The 18,157-nt window shown below is 41.5% G+C and overlaps 1 protein-coding gene across 2 annotated transcripts in view; it reads right to left on the reverse strand.

Moving 5' to 3' along the window:
- The window catches only part of fndc3ba (fibronectin type III domain containing 3Ba), an 86,819-nt gene that overhangs the window by 35,916 nt on the left and 32,746 nt on the right, over positions 1-18,157 (reverse strand). For both annotated transcript variants that reach the window (XM_005926047.2, XM_042222385.1), the window contains exons 4-7: positions 6,723-6,799; positions 4,351-4,582; positions 4,019-4,178; positions 3,216-3,346 (exon numbers count right to left, since the gene is read on the reverse strand). In XM_005926047.2, coding sequence (XP_005926109.1) covers positions 3,216-3,346; positions 4,019-4,178; positions 4,351-4,582; positions 6,723-6,799 — 600 coding nt within the window. The remainder of the gene's footprint in view (positions 1-3,215; positions 3,347-4,018; positions 4,179-4,350; positions 4,583-6,722; positions 6,800-18,157) is intronic.

An 18,157-nucleotide genomic window follows, 5' to 3' on the forward strand; every position in this document is an offset into this window, starting at 1 on the left:
CACACACACACACACACACACACATAAAGCAAGGGCATCAAGGGCAAAGCGTAGGCGGCTATGTGTGGTGTGTGTGTGTGTGTGGTATTCTGGATTGGACTTGACTTGGATGCATCGGGCCAAGGAGCAACTTTGTCGGAATGTTTGTACTCTGCTCTTTAACTTTGCGCCTCTCTGTCTTTCCATCTCTGCCTTCTCTGCGATAAAGAAAACTTTGCATCCATCTCTGTCCTCTCGCATCTGTCCTTCAAATCCAGCATTCCACCCCCTTTCTCGCCGTTTGCCCCCCTATCCTCTGGAGCCTCATGGTCTGATTGTTTTACAGGAAGCTCAGTCACGGGGTGTTTGAGCATATGTGTGGTTGTGTGTTGGTGTGCGAGTGTGTTGTGTGATATATCCAGCTGACTCAGCCTGATCTCCAGCCCTGTACTGAGACCCTGGTAGACCAAACAACAAATGACACGCTGACATGCTCCTATCTGTCAAGAGTGTTATGGTTGTTTGAGTTGTACAGTATGTGGCACATGAAACTATGAATCCCATAAGCTGAGATGTTGATCTCACTTCCCTTTTCATCCTGTGGCTGATTTTAGCTAATTCCCTCTAGTGTGTGCGCGCACACGTGTGTGTGTGTACTGTAAGCTGTGCAATCTCCCTTTGTTGCAGTGCAATAAGATGTTTGGTTTTGGTTTGCATTTGCAGATGTCAACTTGCATGTGTACAGATGTGTTAGCTCTTTACTTTAGTGTGTACGTTTTTTTTTTTACTTTTTTCACTTTTCTTAATTATTATAATGACTATTATTGTGAAAAAATGTAAAAAGGAAGTATAGTTTCCATACTGATTAAGTCCAGTGTACACATTTGATTGCGTTATGTGGACATTTTCCTAGATGGAGTTGGTGGTGCTGTTACATTTTTTTAAAGATCATTTTTCAGTGCTGTGAGCAACAAAAACAAAATTCTAGTCACCAACATTGCATGGATGTGGAAAACTAACTCAATATTCAATGCAATATTCTGACAGTAAATTTATATTCCTAACATGGTTCTTTGAAACACAGCACCTGCCTAAGCAATGCTGCAGATCTGTGTTTATTAGATGAACTAACCAATGGTAGTGGTCGCCTCAGCAGACAACATCCTCCCCCCAAAAATTGGCTCAGAAACACAAACAAGGATTCAAGTTGTTGACCCAGCCTCTAAACTCCCCAATTCCCAATCGGATCGAGCATGAGTAGGATGCAACTGATCTATCTAAAACAGGAGTGTCAAACATAAGGGCCTGGAGCCAAAATCATCCCCAGCAAAGACATCCAGTGTGGCCTGGTGGACAACTTTGGAAAAGCATAAATTTTTGGACTCTATTTTTAGAATTTGTACAGCTTTTTGTACTGATAAAGACCTATCCAAAGCCATTCATACTACATACCAAAGGAGCTAAGTAATAGATAAAAAATTAAATGAGAGCAACGTTCCTGTTTTTCATTGTCTACAATAGAAATTTGGCTTAAAAAAAAAAAAATAAAGTCATCAATAAACAAAAACTTTTTTATAAATATGTGAAACTCTGGGCAGTGAGCTACCGGAACTTTCTCTGCAATTTCACACATGCAAATTGTAAAACTACACATTTAATTACAATACATGTGTAAAAAAAAACACACTTGTAATAACAAATTTTAATTTACTTGTGTAGAAAAACTGAGATGTGCTGCTGAAATTGCACTTTCTCATTTTATATTAAGATATCTCAAGGATTAAATGAGTATATAAATATCTTTACACTGACAGAAAGTGGAGTTTTGCTCATCTAGCCCACTTAAAATCAAAATGGATTACATGTGGCACAAAATGTAAAAATAAATCTGACATCCCAGATCTGTTCTGAAGGCAGCCCCTCCCTTTCCTTAAGTGATCCAGTGTTCACTCCCTGACAAGCCAGAGCTGTTTTGCCATGACAAAAGAAGCCCACATAATATTGGACAAGTGGTTTTAATGTTGGGCCTGATCAGCATCTCCACACCAAACCCAGCTGGAAGATCCCTGTGATCCTGCACCATGCTGTGAGTGACTAAGCCAAAGTTTTATGGGGAGGGTAAATTTAAAAGAGCCTGACAAGTACAGTCAATCAATTTATGTCTCACTTTGTTTCTGTCATCACCTTCACAAACATCACTTTGTGTGTGTGTGTGTGTGTGTGTGTGTGTGTGTGTGTGTGTGTATAATGAAATATTCTGTCATTTTTAACAGCTCAGACATTCATCTTATGCGTCAAAAGACCTGCCATTAAAGAAGAACCGCATGTGTGTGTGTGCCTTAATGTCTTTGCACATGTGCTGATGTTCATGTGTGTCTGAGCGATAAGGCTAAGCTGCGGTATCTAAATCTCAGCGCTCAAAGGTTTCCTTCATCTCAAGCAGGGCTCTACAGGTATGTGACTCCACCCTCCCCCATCTCTCTCACCCCTCTCTCAACCATCCCCCCCACGGCTAAGCCTTCACCAACAAGGCCGGTATTGTAGCAAGGGTAAAATGATAGTGCTCAGGGACAGATTCAGCTATGTGCTTACCCAGACAACCCTTACCCCCTTTCTCCACCTCCCTGCCCACACCCCCCTATCCCTTCAACTCAGTGAGGCTGCATTCATCCATTCATTTCTTTCTGTGTGACAAAAAAAGGACAGTGATAGAAAGAGAGGAGCAAAGGTTGTTTTATTTGATTTAATTGAATGCAGAGGGGCACTGAGGTTAAAGAGGACAAAGTAAGTCACACAGAGCAAGACAGAAATGTCACAGAGAACACAAATTATTCACATATAAAAGATGATCTTGTTGCATGGTGACATGTCTATTATTTGGAAAATAAAGAGACTGTAGTGACATTTTCTGTTGAGCAGATATTTAAACTTTAAAACGCTCACATTGAGACTGTCTCCTTTCTTTTGATTTGGTGTCTCGGATCTTGCGATAAGCAGATACACTGAAATATGATATTTTGATTTAACTCTTTTATACTTGTCTGTATGTCTGTGATGCAGGTTTGTGTCAGGACTCATTCATGTCAACATCCGTGTTTAATGTTACTTATTGAGTGTCATTTTTTTTCTATTTGAAACTATTTGAACTATATCGACGTATACATTTAAGACAGAAAAATATTCATTGACAGTGGGTACTAGTCTCTCTCATGCCCTTGTGTTTGTGCAAGTCCTACCTTGTGTGTGTGTGTCTGGTTCACTGTTTCGCGGACTGCTGCGGAGCCGTCTCTCTGGCTTCTTCCCTCCTGGACTGCCAACTCCACCACCAGACCCCGCTGACCCGAGCGTTGGGCCGTGTGATTTGTTGCTGCATCCCGAAGAAAATCACAACAGAATTCATTGTATTTACATAAAAGACATAAAACAAGAAGTATATAAATCATATACCCTTTGCTCAGTTGCAACCAAAAGCTGCAGTGACCAAATGAGCTGTTCACCTTTTTCTTCAATAAAAATACTAACTAAATAAGGTGTGGAAAATAGATCAAAAGAAAGAAAAAAATTCCTAGCAAAAGATTCCTTCACATGAGCTGTTTTCACACATGGGCAAAATCGACAGAACAACATTTAGTAAGGTTGTGTTTGTGTTTATGGATTTTCACACTAATATTGGGTGTACTTTTTGCAGCTGAGGTTAACACATGATGCCTATGTAATCCCTGTGAATGCTTCAAATAACTGTGTGCTCTAACTTTGTATTAGGAAAGGTGTGGGTAGAGTTCACTTATTTGGACATTTGCAGCTGCAGCATGTAATTACTAGCACTCAGGCATACATGTGAAAACAGGTCCATTCTTATTCCAAATGAACAGCTAACACATTAAAATTTTACACAGCTTAGTTAACTGATTTTTATATAACCTCCATATAATGACATAAAAAATGAAATGAATATATAAATCATCAACATCGTGCCTTCAGAAGTCTAACCATTAATGAGTTGGCTAATCTTAAAGTGCATCTCATAAATGATGATCACCTGTATCCATTGTGTGCTGGCCCAAGGCTGCCCTTATAGGGAGTAGAGGGAGGAGAATTGACTCGATTCTGTCTCGGTTCCTTTAACTTTTTAGGTTGTGGCTTACTGTATGTATCCTCCCTCCCTATGAAGTTTGACATCCCATAAACTGGGATGATTTCTGCAAGGAAGAAGAGCATAGAAAATATTTCATGTTAGATTTCGTACCGTGCAGGTTGCGTGACGCATATTCGTAACTGAATTTTAACTCAATGTCAAAATCTGATTTGGTTTTGTTTTTTTGCTTTCTTTTTTGTTTTTGCAGATGGCCTGTGTTCAGTCAGCACGAGTACCTGGATCGCCGTACATGGGGGGAAGGTGGTGTTGGTAGTACTGATGGGGAGGCAGCTCCCCGGGGCTGACGGGAGGATAGAAAGAGTGAGAGTTGGGGATGAAGTGAGGGTGAGGCAGGTATGGCGGCAGGTGATGTGTGGGGGAGAGAGCTGGAGAGTAGGAGGGAGGGTAGCACTCCGGAGACTGGGGGGTCACAACCACTCGGCGGACCCCTGTGGTATCTTCCAGCACCTGTGGGAGAGAGGAGAAAAGCTAAGTATGGGTTCACAGAACATGAAAATAACATTTTTAAAAAGCCTAAAAGACTAAGAAATGTGCACCTGTGCGCCTGAATTTTAGTACCTACAAATCACGCAAGACTTGAAAAGTGCACACTGCCTTTGACTGCTTTATATACTGTTGAGTAAAGGTTCCTCAGATAGTGCTGGCTTTAATTTAAGTCAAGTGATTCAGAGAACTGAGTGAATTGCCCATCATGCCAAGAGTACTTCACTGCCCATTATTTTACAAGAGCAGGTGCTCTGTCTGTTAAATGGTGGATATTTAATAAAAGAATTAACTGCATGATCTATCTGACAGCTGAGCGTGTACCAACAGGATGTGCGGTCCCTTAAAGCAATGAAAAACAAATGTGTCCTTAGATGGCCTGCACATTTTTCTGGCAACAAGCTTCAGAGAACTGCCTGAAATTAGCATAGATCCCATACTTGTATTCATTTTCACTCGGACACAGATACAGACACACACATTCCAACTATTCAGATACTTTCACAGGCCTGCATTCCGAGAAGAGCGCAAACACACACTCCCTGCAGAGAGGGGGAAGTCATCTGCTGGTGCCTAACAACAACAACACCGCACACTGTCTCTCTCACACACACATACACTAAATAACACCACCGTGAAATCCCCACACAAACTGAGAAGCAACAGACACCACACAAAGAAAGATGGTGGGGAATGAAAGAGGGTCAGGAGGGGAGGAAGAGAGTTACAAAACTAATCTGATGTGAGAAAAACCTTGAGAGGGAGCAAATAGATGCAGAGGAGGAGGCCCGCTCTCTGCCCTTTCATCCCCTCTGCTGCACATGAAAAAACGATGTGTTTACAGAAAAACAAGGGCAAAGTCTCTGCAGGAGTATGTGCAGACCAGGCCTACAAGCGCACACATTTATTGGCAAGGACACGCACATTCCAAATATGAAGCACCCACAAACACACATGGCATCACATTGCAGGCATTAGTGAAAACTCCCAGAGGACACACATACACATGAGCACTTTAGACACATAAGACACAACTACTTCAACACACTACTGTCCACCACAGCAGTGCTCTTTCTCCTTTCACCCCTTCGTGCAACCCTAATCCCCCCCTTCCAAAAAAAATTTTGCCCAATGAATGCCTGTCTCCCGTATCATGCTTGTTTATCTAACAGTGACAGTGTTTCCCGCTCAGGCTTGGCTCAGTCCCTACTCACACACACACACACACACACACACAAACACACACCCATGGTGAGCCAATGACCCGACCTCCGTTGGGTAAGAGCACAATCTCGCCAACAGACAAACCACAGGATTTTTTTGAAATCTTGTGAGGATAGTTTATTGACTTCTTTTTCTCATTGTCCTGGTGTTGTTATCTAATAGAGAAAGCGCATACACATTTCCTGTAGAGGACTCAAATATTAATTGAACCTAATACTCCAAATTCTTGGTGGTCTGTTGGGTCAAGAAGACCAGCGTGGTTGCTTCTCTATGACAGACAGAATAAGTGACTTTTGTGGGAGTCAAGCACAGGCTAAAAAAAAAAAAAAAACTATCATCTGCATCCTTTAATAATGACTACTAGACCCACTTCTGATAGCTGTTCAATAAAACATTATACAAGTACAAATTGCTTAGTCTATCAACCAGCCAGTGCATAGAAATATGCTATGCTGCTATATTCTCCAGTTTTGGACACTAACGCAACTACTTTTTACTGTTAACGCATGAGTTTGATTTATGGATTTATTTCCATTTACAGCATCATAACAATTTTCCAGTGACAAGAACCAACATGCTGAAACAGTCTTCAGACAGACTAATTGAGTGAACTGAAAAAATAAATGAACACTGGGTAAATTTACCTTGAAATATATTTAATTAAGAAATATCTGCATTTTTATTACTTAAAGAAGCCTCTTTTTGGTGGAGAAATGAGAAGCACTAGCTAATTTAGTGTAGTCGTGCATGCACAAATCTCCCCCTGAGTCCGTTTTTTTTTCTTTACTCAAACGCTCCCACACAACCCAAACACGATAAACATAAAAAATAAGTCAAAGAGTATCAAACTGAGGAAAAATACACACAAAAATAAACTAACCTGTGAGATGTAGCCTGGGGGGACGTGGATGGGAGGGATCGACCCATTTGGGGACATCATGGGAACCTCAGCAGGACCTGTGAGGAAGGAGAAGAATTATTTACTCAACCAGGCAACTAATGCTTAGATAAATTCTCATTTACATTCATCAGTTGGCAGTTCACATGCGGGGACATAAAGTAGACAGATACGCTGAAGGTTGGGCTGTGTTATTTTATATAGTTACTTAGTCCCACAGTATGAAGATACTAGGAAATAAAGGTAATTAACCACTTAAAAATAAGTGGTTAATTACTCTTCCCTTCAAATCTGCTTGTATAATCTCAAACAGCTCACACATAAATATAAGCAAGCCTTTTCCTTGTTACTGGCTATTCAGCAGTACTATTATGATAATTATAGGTATAAAAAATAAGGGTACATGGCTGCTTACTGAGAAATGAGGTTTCTACACTGAAGGAGAAGTATGCGAATCTAAATAGAATTAGCAGACTGAAAATGATGTTGACTTTTCCACTGTCTAAATACCCCCCTCCAAAAAAAATCTCCCGTCTCCCTCTTCCTCTGTCTTTCGGTGATGGAGGTCTGCGCCTGCTAAAGTCATTGGGACCCCGTCGGGACAGCTGGAAGCAGACCTAGCCTCAGAATAAATCACACTGCACAGAGGCCTTCACTACCTCCAAGCACACATGCTACTATGAAGACACATTAACATTTTTTTCCCAAGTTGACAACACTTACATACTTGTTGACTATTCTAAAATCTAGTCTCCGTTAAAGGGCTATTTTTCATCTTTTCAGCTGCTTTACCCTCTAACTCCATACTTCACAGACTGTTTTCAGGGATTTCTCCTCTTTCCCCAGCTTCTGTTATTACTCACATCCTTTCTTCCCTCCAATATTACTCATCTGATCCTTGCCTTCCTTACTAAGTTTATCCTTTCCATACTTCATCAATGATCTTTATCATCTTTTCTCCATCCTTCACATCAGCCCTCCATTACTCACCCACTTTACTGACCTCTCATCAGCCAAGCAAACAGGTAACAGTACAGTAAACACACACCCACCTACACACAGAAAAACAACCTGAGCAAAGTCTGCAATGTGGATTAATGTGTATGTGTGTCTGTTTGTGTGTGCGGTGAGTAGGTCACAGGTATGAAGAGACAGGCCTCTTTCAGTCTAGTCTGCTCCCCTACCATGGAGACTAGAACTGCATATGAAAGTCTCCATTGAATAGAAGGTCATAGCATGGGGAAACACACACAGAGCTGCTCTACACCTCTTTCCACCACTGCTCATAGCACACTTTCCCCTCTTACTCACACACTGCCCCAATCTCACACACACACACTCTCTCAGGCATCGTCACTCAGACACGCACACACACACTTGGCAAACAGACGTGTGTTTGGACAGTCTCTGCTGCCTCTGTGCTCTTCACTCAGCAAACAGCAACATTCTTCCAGTCACACACACACTGAACATTCCCATCCCTGGCCCCCAGGACTGGACCCAACAAGCCTAACTACCCCCCAAACCATTGCCAAAATACAAGACACTCTTTGTCCTGCTATTCAACACACACACACACACACACACACACACACACACACACACACACACACACACACACACACAAAAATCATTTCTAGAAAGATTTCTAGAATGCTTTTCCTTTATCTTAAAAGTACATCACAGTCACAGACACACAACCAAAAGCCCGAGATAATCACACGTTTGTATGTGTCCATCAAAAAGCTTTCAATCGTGTTTGTTTGTGCGCAAATGTACAAATAAGTCACTGTGGTCCTTGATTCACACTGTGGTAACGTCACTCTCTGGTCTCACCCCCAGCTCTACCCTTTAAGCACCACGAATAGAGTCACAACTTCCTCTGCCTAATCCTACTGGAATCCTAGACAACACAGCTAACCAACCCCGCTCCCCTTTGCTTTTCCGCTTCTCATCTTCCATCTGTTGCTTCTTCCGCCTCTGAGTTAAAGAGAGGTCAGGGCAGAGATGAGATATCAAGTCATATCCTAGATAGCATGCATATGACTCTGCCTGCACCACAGCAAGGAATCAGCACATGTAATGAACCACAACAAGAGACAATCAAAGCTGCAAAGACTAGTTTAATTCCTCTGAGGAAATATTGCTCTGTTGGGCAAAGCTTAACATTTTTGATGTATACAAGGCAATCAGGAATGTGATATGTAACATTTCTGGCTCATTGACATAAATGTTACTATGCCCAACCTAGTCAGACTGCAGTTGCCACTTTGTGACAATGGTCGTCATTCTGACATGAAGCCAACAAGTTCAGAAGCCATCACATAATGGAAAGCAGTGTCTGAGGGTAGGTTTATATCTTACTTATGTTTGCTGATAAAGAACACTGCACACAAGTTGCTTCCACAGCAGGAACTAAGCAGTCCTGACTGGAAGGGTTAATGAAATAAATCTGAGGTCTGTGGTCTAATGTGGGGGTTCATCTGGTGGTCAATGACATATTCTAGTTTGACAGACTCTGCTTCAAGAAATCAAAGAGGACCACAGGAATTAATACAAAGTATGTTTTGTATTGCACAGAACAGAGATAGAAATAGCACAACCATGACACACTCGGGGCAATACAGAGGTATGGTTAGAAAAAAAAACAAAAACACAATGTCATCATGAGCAACAAGTGTAGTGAAGTGAAACACAAAATAATTACATTTAATGACACAGAAAAAAAAGCAATGAAAATAAAAAATTCATAGCGAAAAAAACTCAAGCTTACTGAAAAAGCAGAACATACTCAGATCACTAAATTAATTCTGTCTAAAACACATTTAGAGACTTTATTTTTAAAGTGCCACCTTCAAAAGTCTAGTATTCGTCACTGAAGAATTACACATGAACATATATACACATGCCCATAATAAGCATCCTGTCTCATCCACACACACACAACAAACAGTCTCATTCACAAAGACACATGTAGACAAACAAACACACACACACACACACAAACTTGTGTTTTTGTGCAGCTCCTCATACATACATTCATATACATACACAGACTGAGGCTACGTCCACACGTACCCGGGTATTTTTGAAAACGCAGATTTTTCTATGCGTTTGCACCTTTCGTCCACACGTAAACGGCGTTTTTGGTCACTGAAAACGGAGATTTTTAAAAACTCCGGCCAGGGTGGATATTTTCTAAAACTCCGTTTTTGCATTTAGGTGTGCGCATTTTTTGACGTCACAGTGTGCGCCACGTTATTGTTTCGGTGAAATGAATTTCTACAATACTGTTACTGTTAATTGTACTCTCTGCAGTGTTTAAATGCTTACATATACACACACAGTTACTGTCCCTCCACACATACGACTCGGTTCTGCTTCTATGCCCCAGCTTTGTTTACTTTTTCCCACCGAGGCTTCTAGACTTCTGATTGGCCAACATTTCTACACGGTTAGGAATATAGCGCCACCTGCTGCTTTGGCATGTTCATAGCAGCGTTTTCCTTCATTTCTGCCTTTACGTGTGGACGGGATTATTTTTTAAAACGAAAACGGAAAATCTCCATTTTCAAAAATACCCGTGTACGTGTGGACGTAGCCTCAGACTAAGAAGATGATGCAACACTTCAGATGTTTACCATGTTACAGCTGTCTTTAACAGCTGTGGCAGGGCCCCCTAAACACAACAAAAATGCTGCAAGACAAAAATATGGCCTGACACACGATCAATTACTTATCTCTGTAGTAACGAAATAACTTATACACACTGAATAAACACACATTTGTTGATGGGCCAACACTGCTGACAGTTAGTGTAACCCAACAGTGTGTATTAGCATCTTGCTTATTCCAGCAGAATGAAGCAATAATCAGCTTCTAGAAATAAGCGAACCACTTTCTCTCTTTCCCTTCATCACTAAACATGTGGTTACCACATTGGAAGGAAACACAGACCCTCATGGTGAAAGCATATGTGCGACGTGAGTGTGTGTGTGTGTGTGTGTGTGTGTGTGTGTGTGGTTGTGTTGTGATACTGGTATTAAACCGATGGAGCTTGTTGCACATGTTACTAGAGAACAACTAGCCACAAAGGATTCACCATAACAGACACACACACACACACACACAGAGACACACACACACACACACACACACACACACACACACACACACACACACACACACACACAAAAAAATCATTTCTAGAAAGATTTCTAGAATGCTTTTCCTTTATCTTAAAAGTACATCACAGTCACAGACACACAACCTTTGTATCACAATCAGAGCCTCATGGAGGCAGCTGTTTTATCTACATGGGTACAAATGTACCAGTTTGTGTGTATGTGTGTCTGGGTCACTTGTGACGTGGCATTGCCTGGAAGTTATGTAAGCATCAGCGGGGTAATGTTATCTGTCCTAGGAGCTGCAAAAGACACTCCCACGACAGCTTCCTCTCCTGCCTGGCCAATCCATGCGCACACAAAATACACACATGCATGAACACTAAAGAGCCAATTGTCATGTCAACGCTGAATGCTAATTTATGCATTAAAAAGAAAAATCACACAAAAGCAAGCAGCAGCTGCCCAAAGATGTTTTGTAGTCAGCTGATATGGGTACTAGAAGCTTCCACAGTGGAAAGGACTCTGAGAAAGATGGATCGAAACGTGGACCGTGATGGGAAGTGTAATAAAAAATATAAGACAATAAGAAGAGTAAGAGAGAGATTGCTTAAGGTGGAAACATGGGAGAAAGATTCAGAACTACACAGTGTACTACACATACACTGTGTACAAAGATACACACTAATACACAAGTTCCAGCCCTAAAATAAATCTCCGGTGAGTCAACTCCACCGGACATCTTTGCCATGGGGAGGGTTTCTCAGTGATGGAGGAGGAAGTCAGAACTTCCTGTGCTGCTCTGCCCCAAGTCCTCTGCCCTCATGACACTTACAGTGTGACAGAAAAACTAGCTTTGCATGTCAAACCCCTCCCCAAAAAGTCCTCTACAAACGAGTATAAAGAAGCACATATTCACACTTCCGATCCTGAGATCATGTTCTGTGTTTGCAGCACAGACTGTAATTTAAGCAAGCTGCTGATTTGCTGTGGAATGTAAATCAAAAGTTGGGCAGTTTCTACATTTGAACACTGGGTCATATCTTAAGTACATACTGTAGTGTGTATGCAGGTACGTGTAAGCACATTCCTTATTATGACTGAGCTTCTTTGAACTTCTAAACTCAAAGTTGCATAATGGCATCATAAGAAAACAAGCAGAAAGTATTATCGCTTATGCCAGCTGATGAATATCAGTGCCATGATGACTTCATTAGGATCTGACATCAGCACATTATGAGCTAAAGTAGAAGCAATAAGGCTTGTAAAACCAGCACTATATTTTATTAGTCCATTGGCTCAAGCTCATGTTTCTCCTGTCCGTATATAGGAAAAATAAAATAATAAACCAATAAGTTTCCACCCCACACACACAAAAAAAAAATCCTATCAAAGCTTTCATTTAAATGGTTTTGGAATCTGATGGCTTGAACATTTCCTGCGAAACAAAAGAGCCAGACTTGTGCACTGAGCTCTTCAGCTCCACCTGTGGTTGCCTGCCCATAGGCACTAGCTGAGGTTGTCATCCTTGTCTCTATTTGTGATAATATTGAAGTCCAAGTATAAACTTCTGCTTTTTCAGTTTTGTCTCTCCAGTTAACCCTATGGCTGTGCTCATATCCAGCTTCAATTCTTTGATTTTTTTAAGATTAATGCTGCATCCGACTCAATAGATAAACGCTAATCTGACAGTAATAAGAATAACATACATGTCAAAAATATATTCACATATATCCACAGCTATATCTAAATAGTAATCTATGTATATTTGTAAAAAAACATATATATATATCATGTAGGGGTGCAACGATATTCGTATCGATATTGAACCGTTCGATACAGTGCTTTTGGTTCAGTACGCATCGAACAATACAAAATTTGTAATTTATTTTATCAACTTTCCTTCTGACGATGCTGTCTGTGTTGAGCGCTCAGTGAATCTGTGTTCGACTACTCCGCCTAGGCTGCACTGTCGAGCGCAGATCCACTGAGCTTCAACACAGACAGCATCATCAGAAGGAAGAGCGCAGGGCAAGCTAGCGAGACAGAAGTTAAGCTCTCCTTGCAACATGGCAAATTGAACCTCCCCCACCCTCATTCAGATCTGGCGTTTGGAATTATTTTGGTTTTCATGTGACGTATGACCCTGAAGGTAAGCGCGTCATGGACTAAAGTAAAACAGTATGTTGGATGTGCCACGCAATGCTCAATTACATGGGTGGGAGCTAGTGTGTTAGCGCAGTTAGCTCGTTAACGTGTTGACCGTCTAGCCCCATGCACGGGGTATCAGGGGTAGCTCGTTAGGGCTGGGCGATATATCGAGTTTTTAAAAAATATCGATATATTTTCATACGAGATATAAGATGTGACAATATCCTTTATATCGATATAGTCTATGTTACGTTATAATTATACTTGTGGAGCCGCAGGTTTGCCTCTCTTTCGTCCACTTTTGTCTCTACGCAACGTTACTCGGCCTCGCCTCTCCTTCACTGAACACAACTCCGCCTCCTCCATAGCTTCACCTGCAGGCAATGACAAGATGAAAGCGGAAAATCTCCGTTAGCGAGTTACCGTGCGTGGGGCTGGACGGCGTCAACGTGTTAGCGAGCTAACCGCGCTAACGACATGCAGCCCGGAGGGGCTGCACGGCCTAAAATCCTTTCATTTTCTCAAAAATCGACAGTGCGCCTTATGTATGAATTCTGGTTGTGCTTACTGACCGCGAACCGATTTTATGTGGTACACAGCGCTCAGCAATCTGTCAAAAAATGTTTTAATATGACTTTGCTAAGCTACGGAGCTGCACCGCTTGATGGATTGTCGGAGGATTACGGCTACCGAGGAGGAGCCTCGCGGAGTGATACGTACTGTGTGTGTATAAGGACCACAAATGGCACCTGTTCAGAGACGTGGTGCAGCTGTGAAATCTGTCTCTTTGTTATTATGCTCAGCGTCTATTAGTTTACATTTTGACTGCACAATTGTGAGCTTTTTGTTATGCACAAAAACAACATTGTTTTCTTTTATTTATGGACCATGATTATTTAATAAATGCTGATAATTTATTTTTGAGTAATTTCTTCATGTACATCTACGCTGTATGTAAATAAAAGTGCCCGTGTGACATCTGGGACACAGTGTGACTAAGAACTCTCTTTTTGTTCTTAACTTATGGCTTTAAAAAAAAAAATCGAGATATATATCTTATATCGCCATCCAGCTAAAAAATATCGAGATATGAATTTTGGGTCATATCGCCCAGCCCTAGTAGCTCGTTAACGGAGATTTGCCGTGTTGTGGCGTTAAGGTCATTTCAACGAGATTAACCTGAAAGCACTAGTGGGAACACAACGAATATGACTGCACATTTACCATCATCCTAGTGCAAAGACAAGTGGAAGCAGACAAAAACGACAAGCATGCATGCTACAAACTTTACCCGAGTCATTTAGACAGCCGTTAGCACATGATTCTCCTTATGGGGACCTGATATGTTTAATATGCTGCTGAGAATATAGCCCAGAAGAAGCGATAGTATAGCTTTTATTTTGGAAAGAGACATTTCTCTGTAATAAACTCTCTTTTCCAAAGATGAGTGATTCCTCAATCAGATACAGGGCTCGCAATATCGCTAGCCCGACGTCCCGGGGCTAGCGATTTTTTCAGTCGGGCTACCAAAATCTATCTCTGCCCTGCCCGTCGGGCTATTGTAGGAAGGAAAAATATATGTCAATGCTTTTGCATTCTTTCGGAAATGTAGCTGGGTAATTATGTCATTGGCATCGGTGAGCCACTGTCAATATGTGACATATTGAAATCGCGTTTGAATTTGCGCTTGTTTTTTTGCTTTCACTTTGCAATCGCGCGAACTGTGTATAGAGAGCGACAGCACTGATCTGGTGAGTGATGATAATTTGTGCACCAATTCCTCTGACATCGTCTTATTAATCGTTAGCTTACTATGCAAACATGACAAGTGAAATCTCCCGCAGCAAGCTTAAACATGTGAGAGGTTGATCGCGCAGAGAATCGCTGAGCGTTATGTGAGTGCGTGTGTAAAAGCAGCAGGATATATATTTTAGTTCTGCTGAGCCAAATAAGACAGGTCAGGGTGAAGAAGTGACAGCCAAAGAAAAGCTTACCACAAAACGGAAAAGTTATGACAAATCAGACTATAAGGCAAAAAGAAAGTGCAGCTTTATGGTTTCATGGACAAAATAATTTCTGTGGCTGCACCCCTAATATCATGCATGTATTTAAAATATTCCATAGTGGTAATTTGCGACTGAAACTATTCTACGTTTTCCTAAGACTTTTGAGAAACTTTGGCTTTTTTTTTCCTTTTCTTTTTTTTAGTTATGTAGCTTTTACTTATGCAGATTAGTTTCAATGAGCTCAAGTGTGGGTGAGGACCTGCCAAGACAGCAGCAGCAATTTAAGTGTTTAACACCCAAGAGCCCCAAAGCAATAGAAAACATATGTGCGTTATTATAAATCAAATAGTCCTTTTTTTTATTATTCCAACTTTCCAAATTTTCAGCTTTGTTATCAAATCTTATATACTGCTCCTTTGACAAAAAAATATATTTTTTAACGTGAACAATAGCTCTGGGACAGTTTTAACTTTTAAAGACCAAATCTTCTTGAGTGTGATAACATGTTGGGGGGGGGGGAAATGGCCCCCAATTTATCCCAAGGGTTACATTTTTCAAAATAATGTTAACATCTACGTCTTATCCTGTCCTGATAACTGTGTAAACAGCCTCTAAGCATACAAGCCTAAATCTGTGTAGTGTTGAGTATGTAGCCTGTGTGCCAGCCCATACCTCCACCCAACCCAGATCTCTTGCCAGTTCTCCCCCACCTAGAGGAGGAGCGCCGTCGGCCGACCTACTTCTGCTGCTGGGTCTGCTCCAAAGGAGAGCAACGTAATGTCTGGAGGGACACTGAGCCCAGCCACGCTTTGTTCTCAAGATCTTAACATGTGCAAACACACACCCTTGCAGCTGTGCACACACTCACAGGCACCCAAATGTGCACAAACACGCAAAAGCCCTCATAAACTATGGCAAACACATCTTAACAACAGCACGCAAGTGGCCAGATACCCACCTGGGCACTGCGCATAAAGACATGATTGCTCATACGCAACTAATTTGTAGAACACACTGACATTTGGATAGTGCACACTGACAAAACCACGGTCACCTTGGCACACGCAACAAACAACAAAATAAGACATACATGCATTAATTCAAAGCCAGACATAATAACAAACAAACACGCACACCAATCTTGCTTTTTCCAGTTTTATCACGAGACTATTCGCATGCCTTTAGATACAATTGTTTTGGGACTGGTAACCATGCAACACACATACACTGCATGGGTCCAGCATACTTCACTTATCACTTGTCCGGTCGTGCACGGAAGTATACATGCTTGTAGACACGCACAAACACTTCTGATGTGCATAAGCAATAATACATGTGCACACACAAATATACACAATCCAGACACTGATGACTCATTATATCCATTCTCTAATCAACTCTACATGTCTGCTCTCTCTAAGGAGAGAGCGAGTGAGAGAGAGAAAAGAGAAATGCAACAGCTGCTTGTGTGTAAACAGCGTCAAATAATCATTTCCTGCTCTGGTTCCCTGCTTCTTTCTTATTCTCACTCACTTGAATACTGAAGATGCATCAAAGCCTTAAACCTTGACCCACTAAGAGTCATATTTTTTTCCATTTTTTCTCCTGCTGTACACAACCTGCAACGTTTGTACCCGGCTGTACTCCTCTCCCATCCTCCCCTCACTTTCCTCCTCCTATCTCTCCACATGTTAATGTCGGGCATTCCTACTGTATGAGTCACAGTCTGAACAGCACCAAGTTTGTGTCCACCACAGAGAGCAGAGAAAGTGTGGAAGAGAAGAGAAGAGAAGAGAAGAGAAGAGAAGAGAAGAGAAGAGAAGAGAAGAGAAGAGAAGAGAAGAGAAGAGAAGAGAAGAGAAGTTGTGTGAATGTCAATGGAAAGAAAGAAGGCGAGACTGGAAGGCCTAGATTAGCAGGGACTTTCCCCTGCTCTCCATCGCTGAATTCCACTGTTTCTGTGTTTGTGGTGCAAGGGTGGGTGTGCATGTCCCCTGGCTGTTAGTTGATCAAACAACCAAAGAGGTGAAGATATGGTTGGTACTTTGTTTATAACCTGTACATAGGAAAGAAAAATACGGTACTGAAAAGCATCTTTTAAAAAAAAGTTATTACTTAACTGGTTATTCCTTATATTCCTAAATGGAAGTCCCACTAACTAACATGTACTTTTGCCCAATAACACCAGATCAAGGAGGGGAAAAAAGAGGGGTTTCCCTACAAAATTAAAAAAAAACAACCATGATGTAAACATTCACATGTGGAATTTCCGCAGCTGTGCAGTGCTTTTCACACTAACTGAATCCAATCTGAAAAGCAGCATGTGCAACCCGTGGAGAAGATGCAATATCTTTAATGTTCCTAATAGTGTTATGATTGGTTTTATTTACATAAAAAACATGCAAATCAGCAAACTTGTGTCATTGTTGTGAAGATGAGACTAAAATTAAAAAGAAAATATAGAAACACAGCAAGAATCAGAGAGAGAGAAGGGAGGAAGTGATCGAGCCTGAAAAGAGAGGGAAGAGGAGGAGAAGGAGGGAATAAGGTTGGAGAGTGGGAGAAGTGCTCCAGCTGTACCCTGAGCTTCAAGAGAGCCAAGAATTTCATCCCTGGAAAAGATATTTCTTTTTCTCCATTTCTCCGGAAAAAATCTGTGAGTACTCAGCTGCTGTTTGCCCACGCATCAGCTTTCACAGTGTCTTACATATAAAGACAAACCAGTATTCTCAAGAGTTTTCGTCACCCTTCTCTTTCCCCTAATGCAGCCTTCTCCAGAGCTGGCAGACCAGACCAAGTCAGCAGCAGCACAGGGGTGGCTGGGGTCATAGAGGAAGTGGCCTCACCCAGAATGGATGGTAGCAGGCACGACCAAACATGCAGCATGTGATTCTCTCGGTCTCCCTCTGCGCCTCGTTTTCATTCTGCCTGTCTTCCTTTATTTACTTTGCTTCATTCTATTTTATTTCAGCTGTATCTCTCCCTCCCTCCTTTCCTCTGCCTTTTCATGCCCTACTGTATGAGGGCATTGAGTTTATAAGTGAGGACTGGGCAGGGCATACACAATTAAGTCTCTTTTTCTCTCTCCCTCTCTGCCTCTATCTAAACCACGCACAGAAAAGTCAAGCTTTTAGCC

The sequence above is a fragment of the Haplochromis burtoni genome, unplaced genomic scaffold (assembly GCF_018398535.1).
Source record: "Haplochromis burtoni strain Fernald_Lab_line unplaced genomic scaffold, NCSU_Asbu1 Contig_85, whole genome shotgun sequence".
Classification (NCBI taxonomy): domain Eukaryota; kingdom Metazoa; phylum Chordata; class Actinopteri; order Cichliformes; family Cichlidae; genus Haplochromis; species Haplochromis burtoni.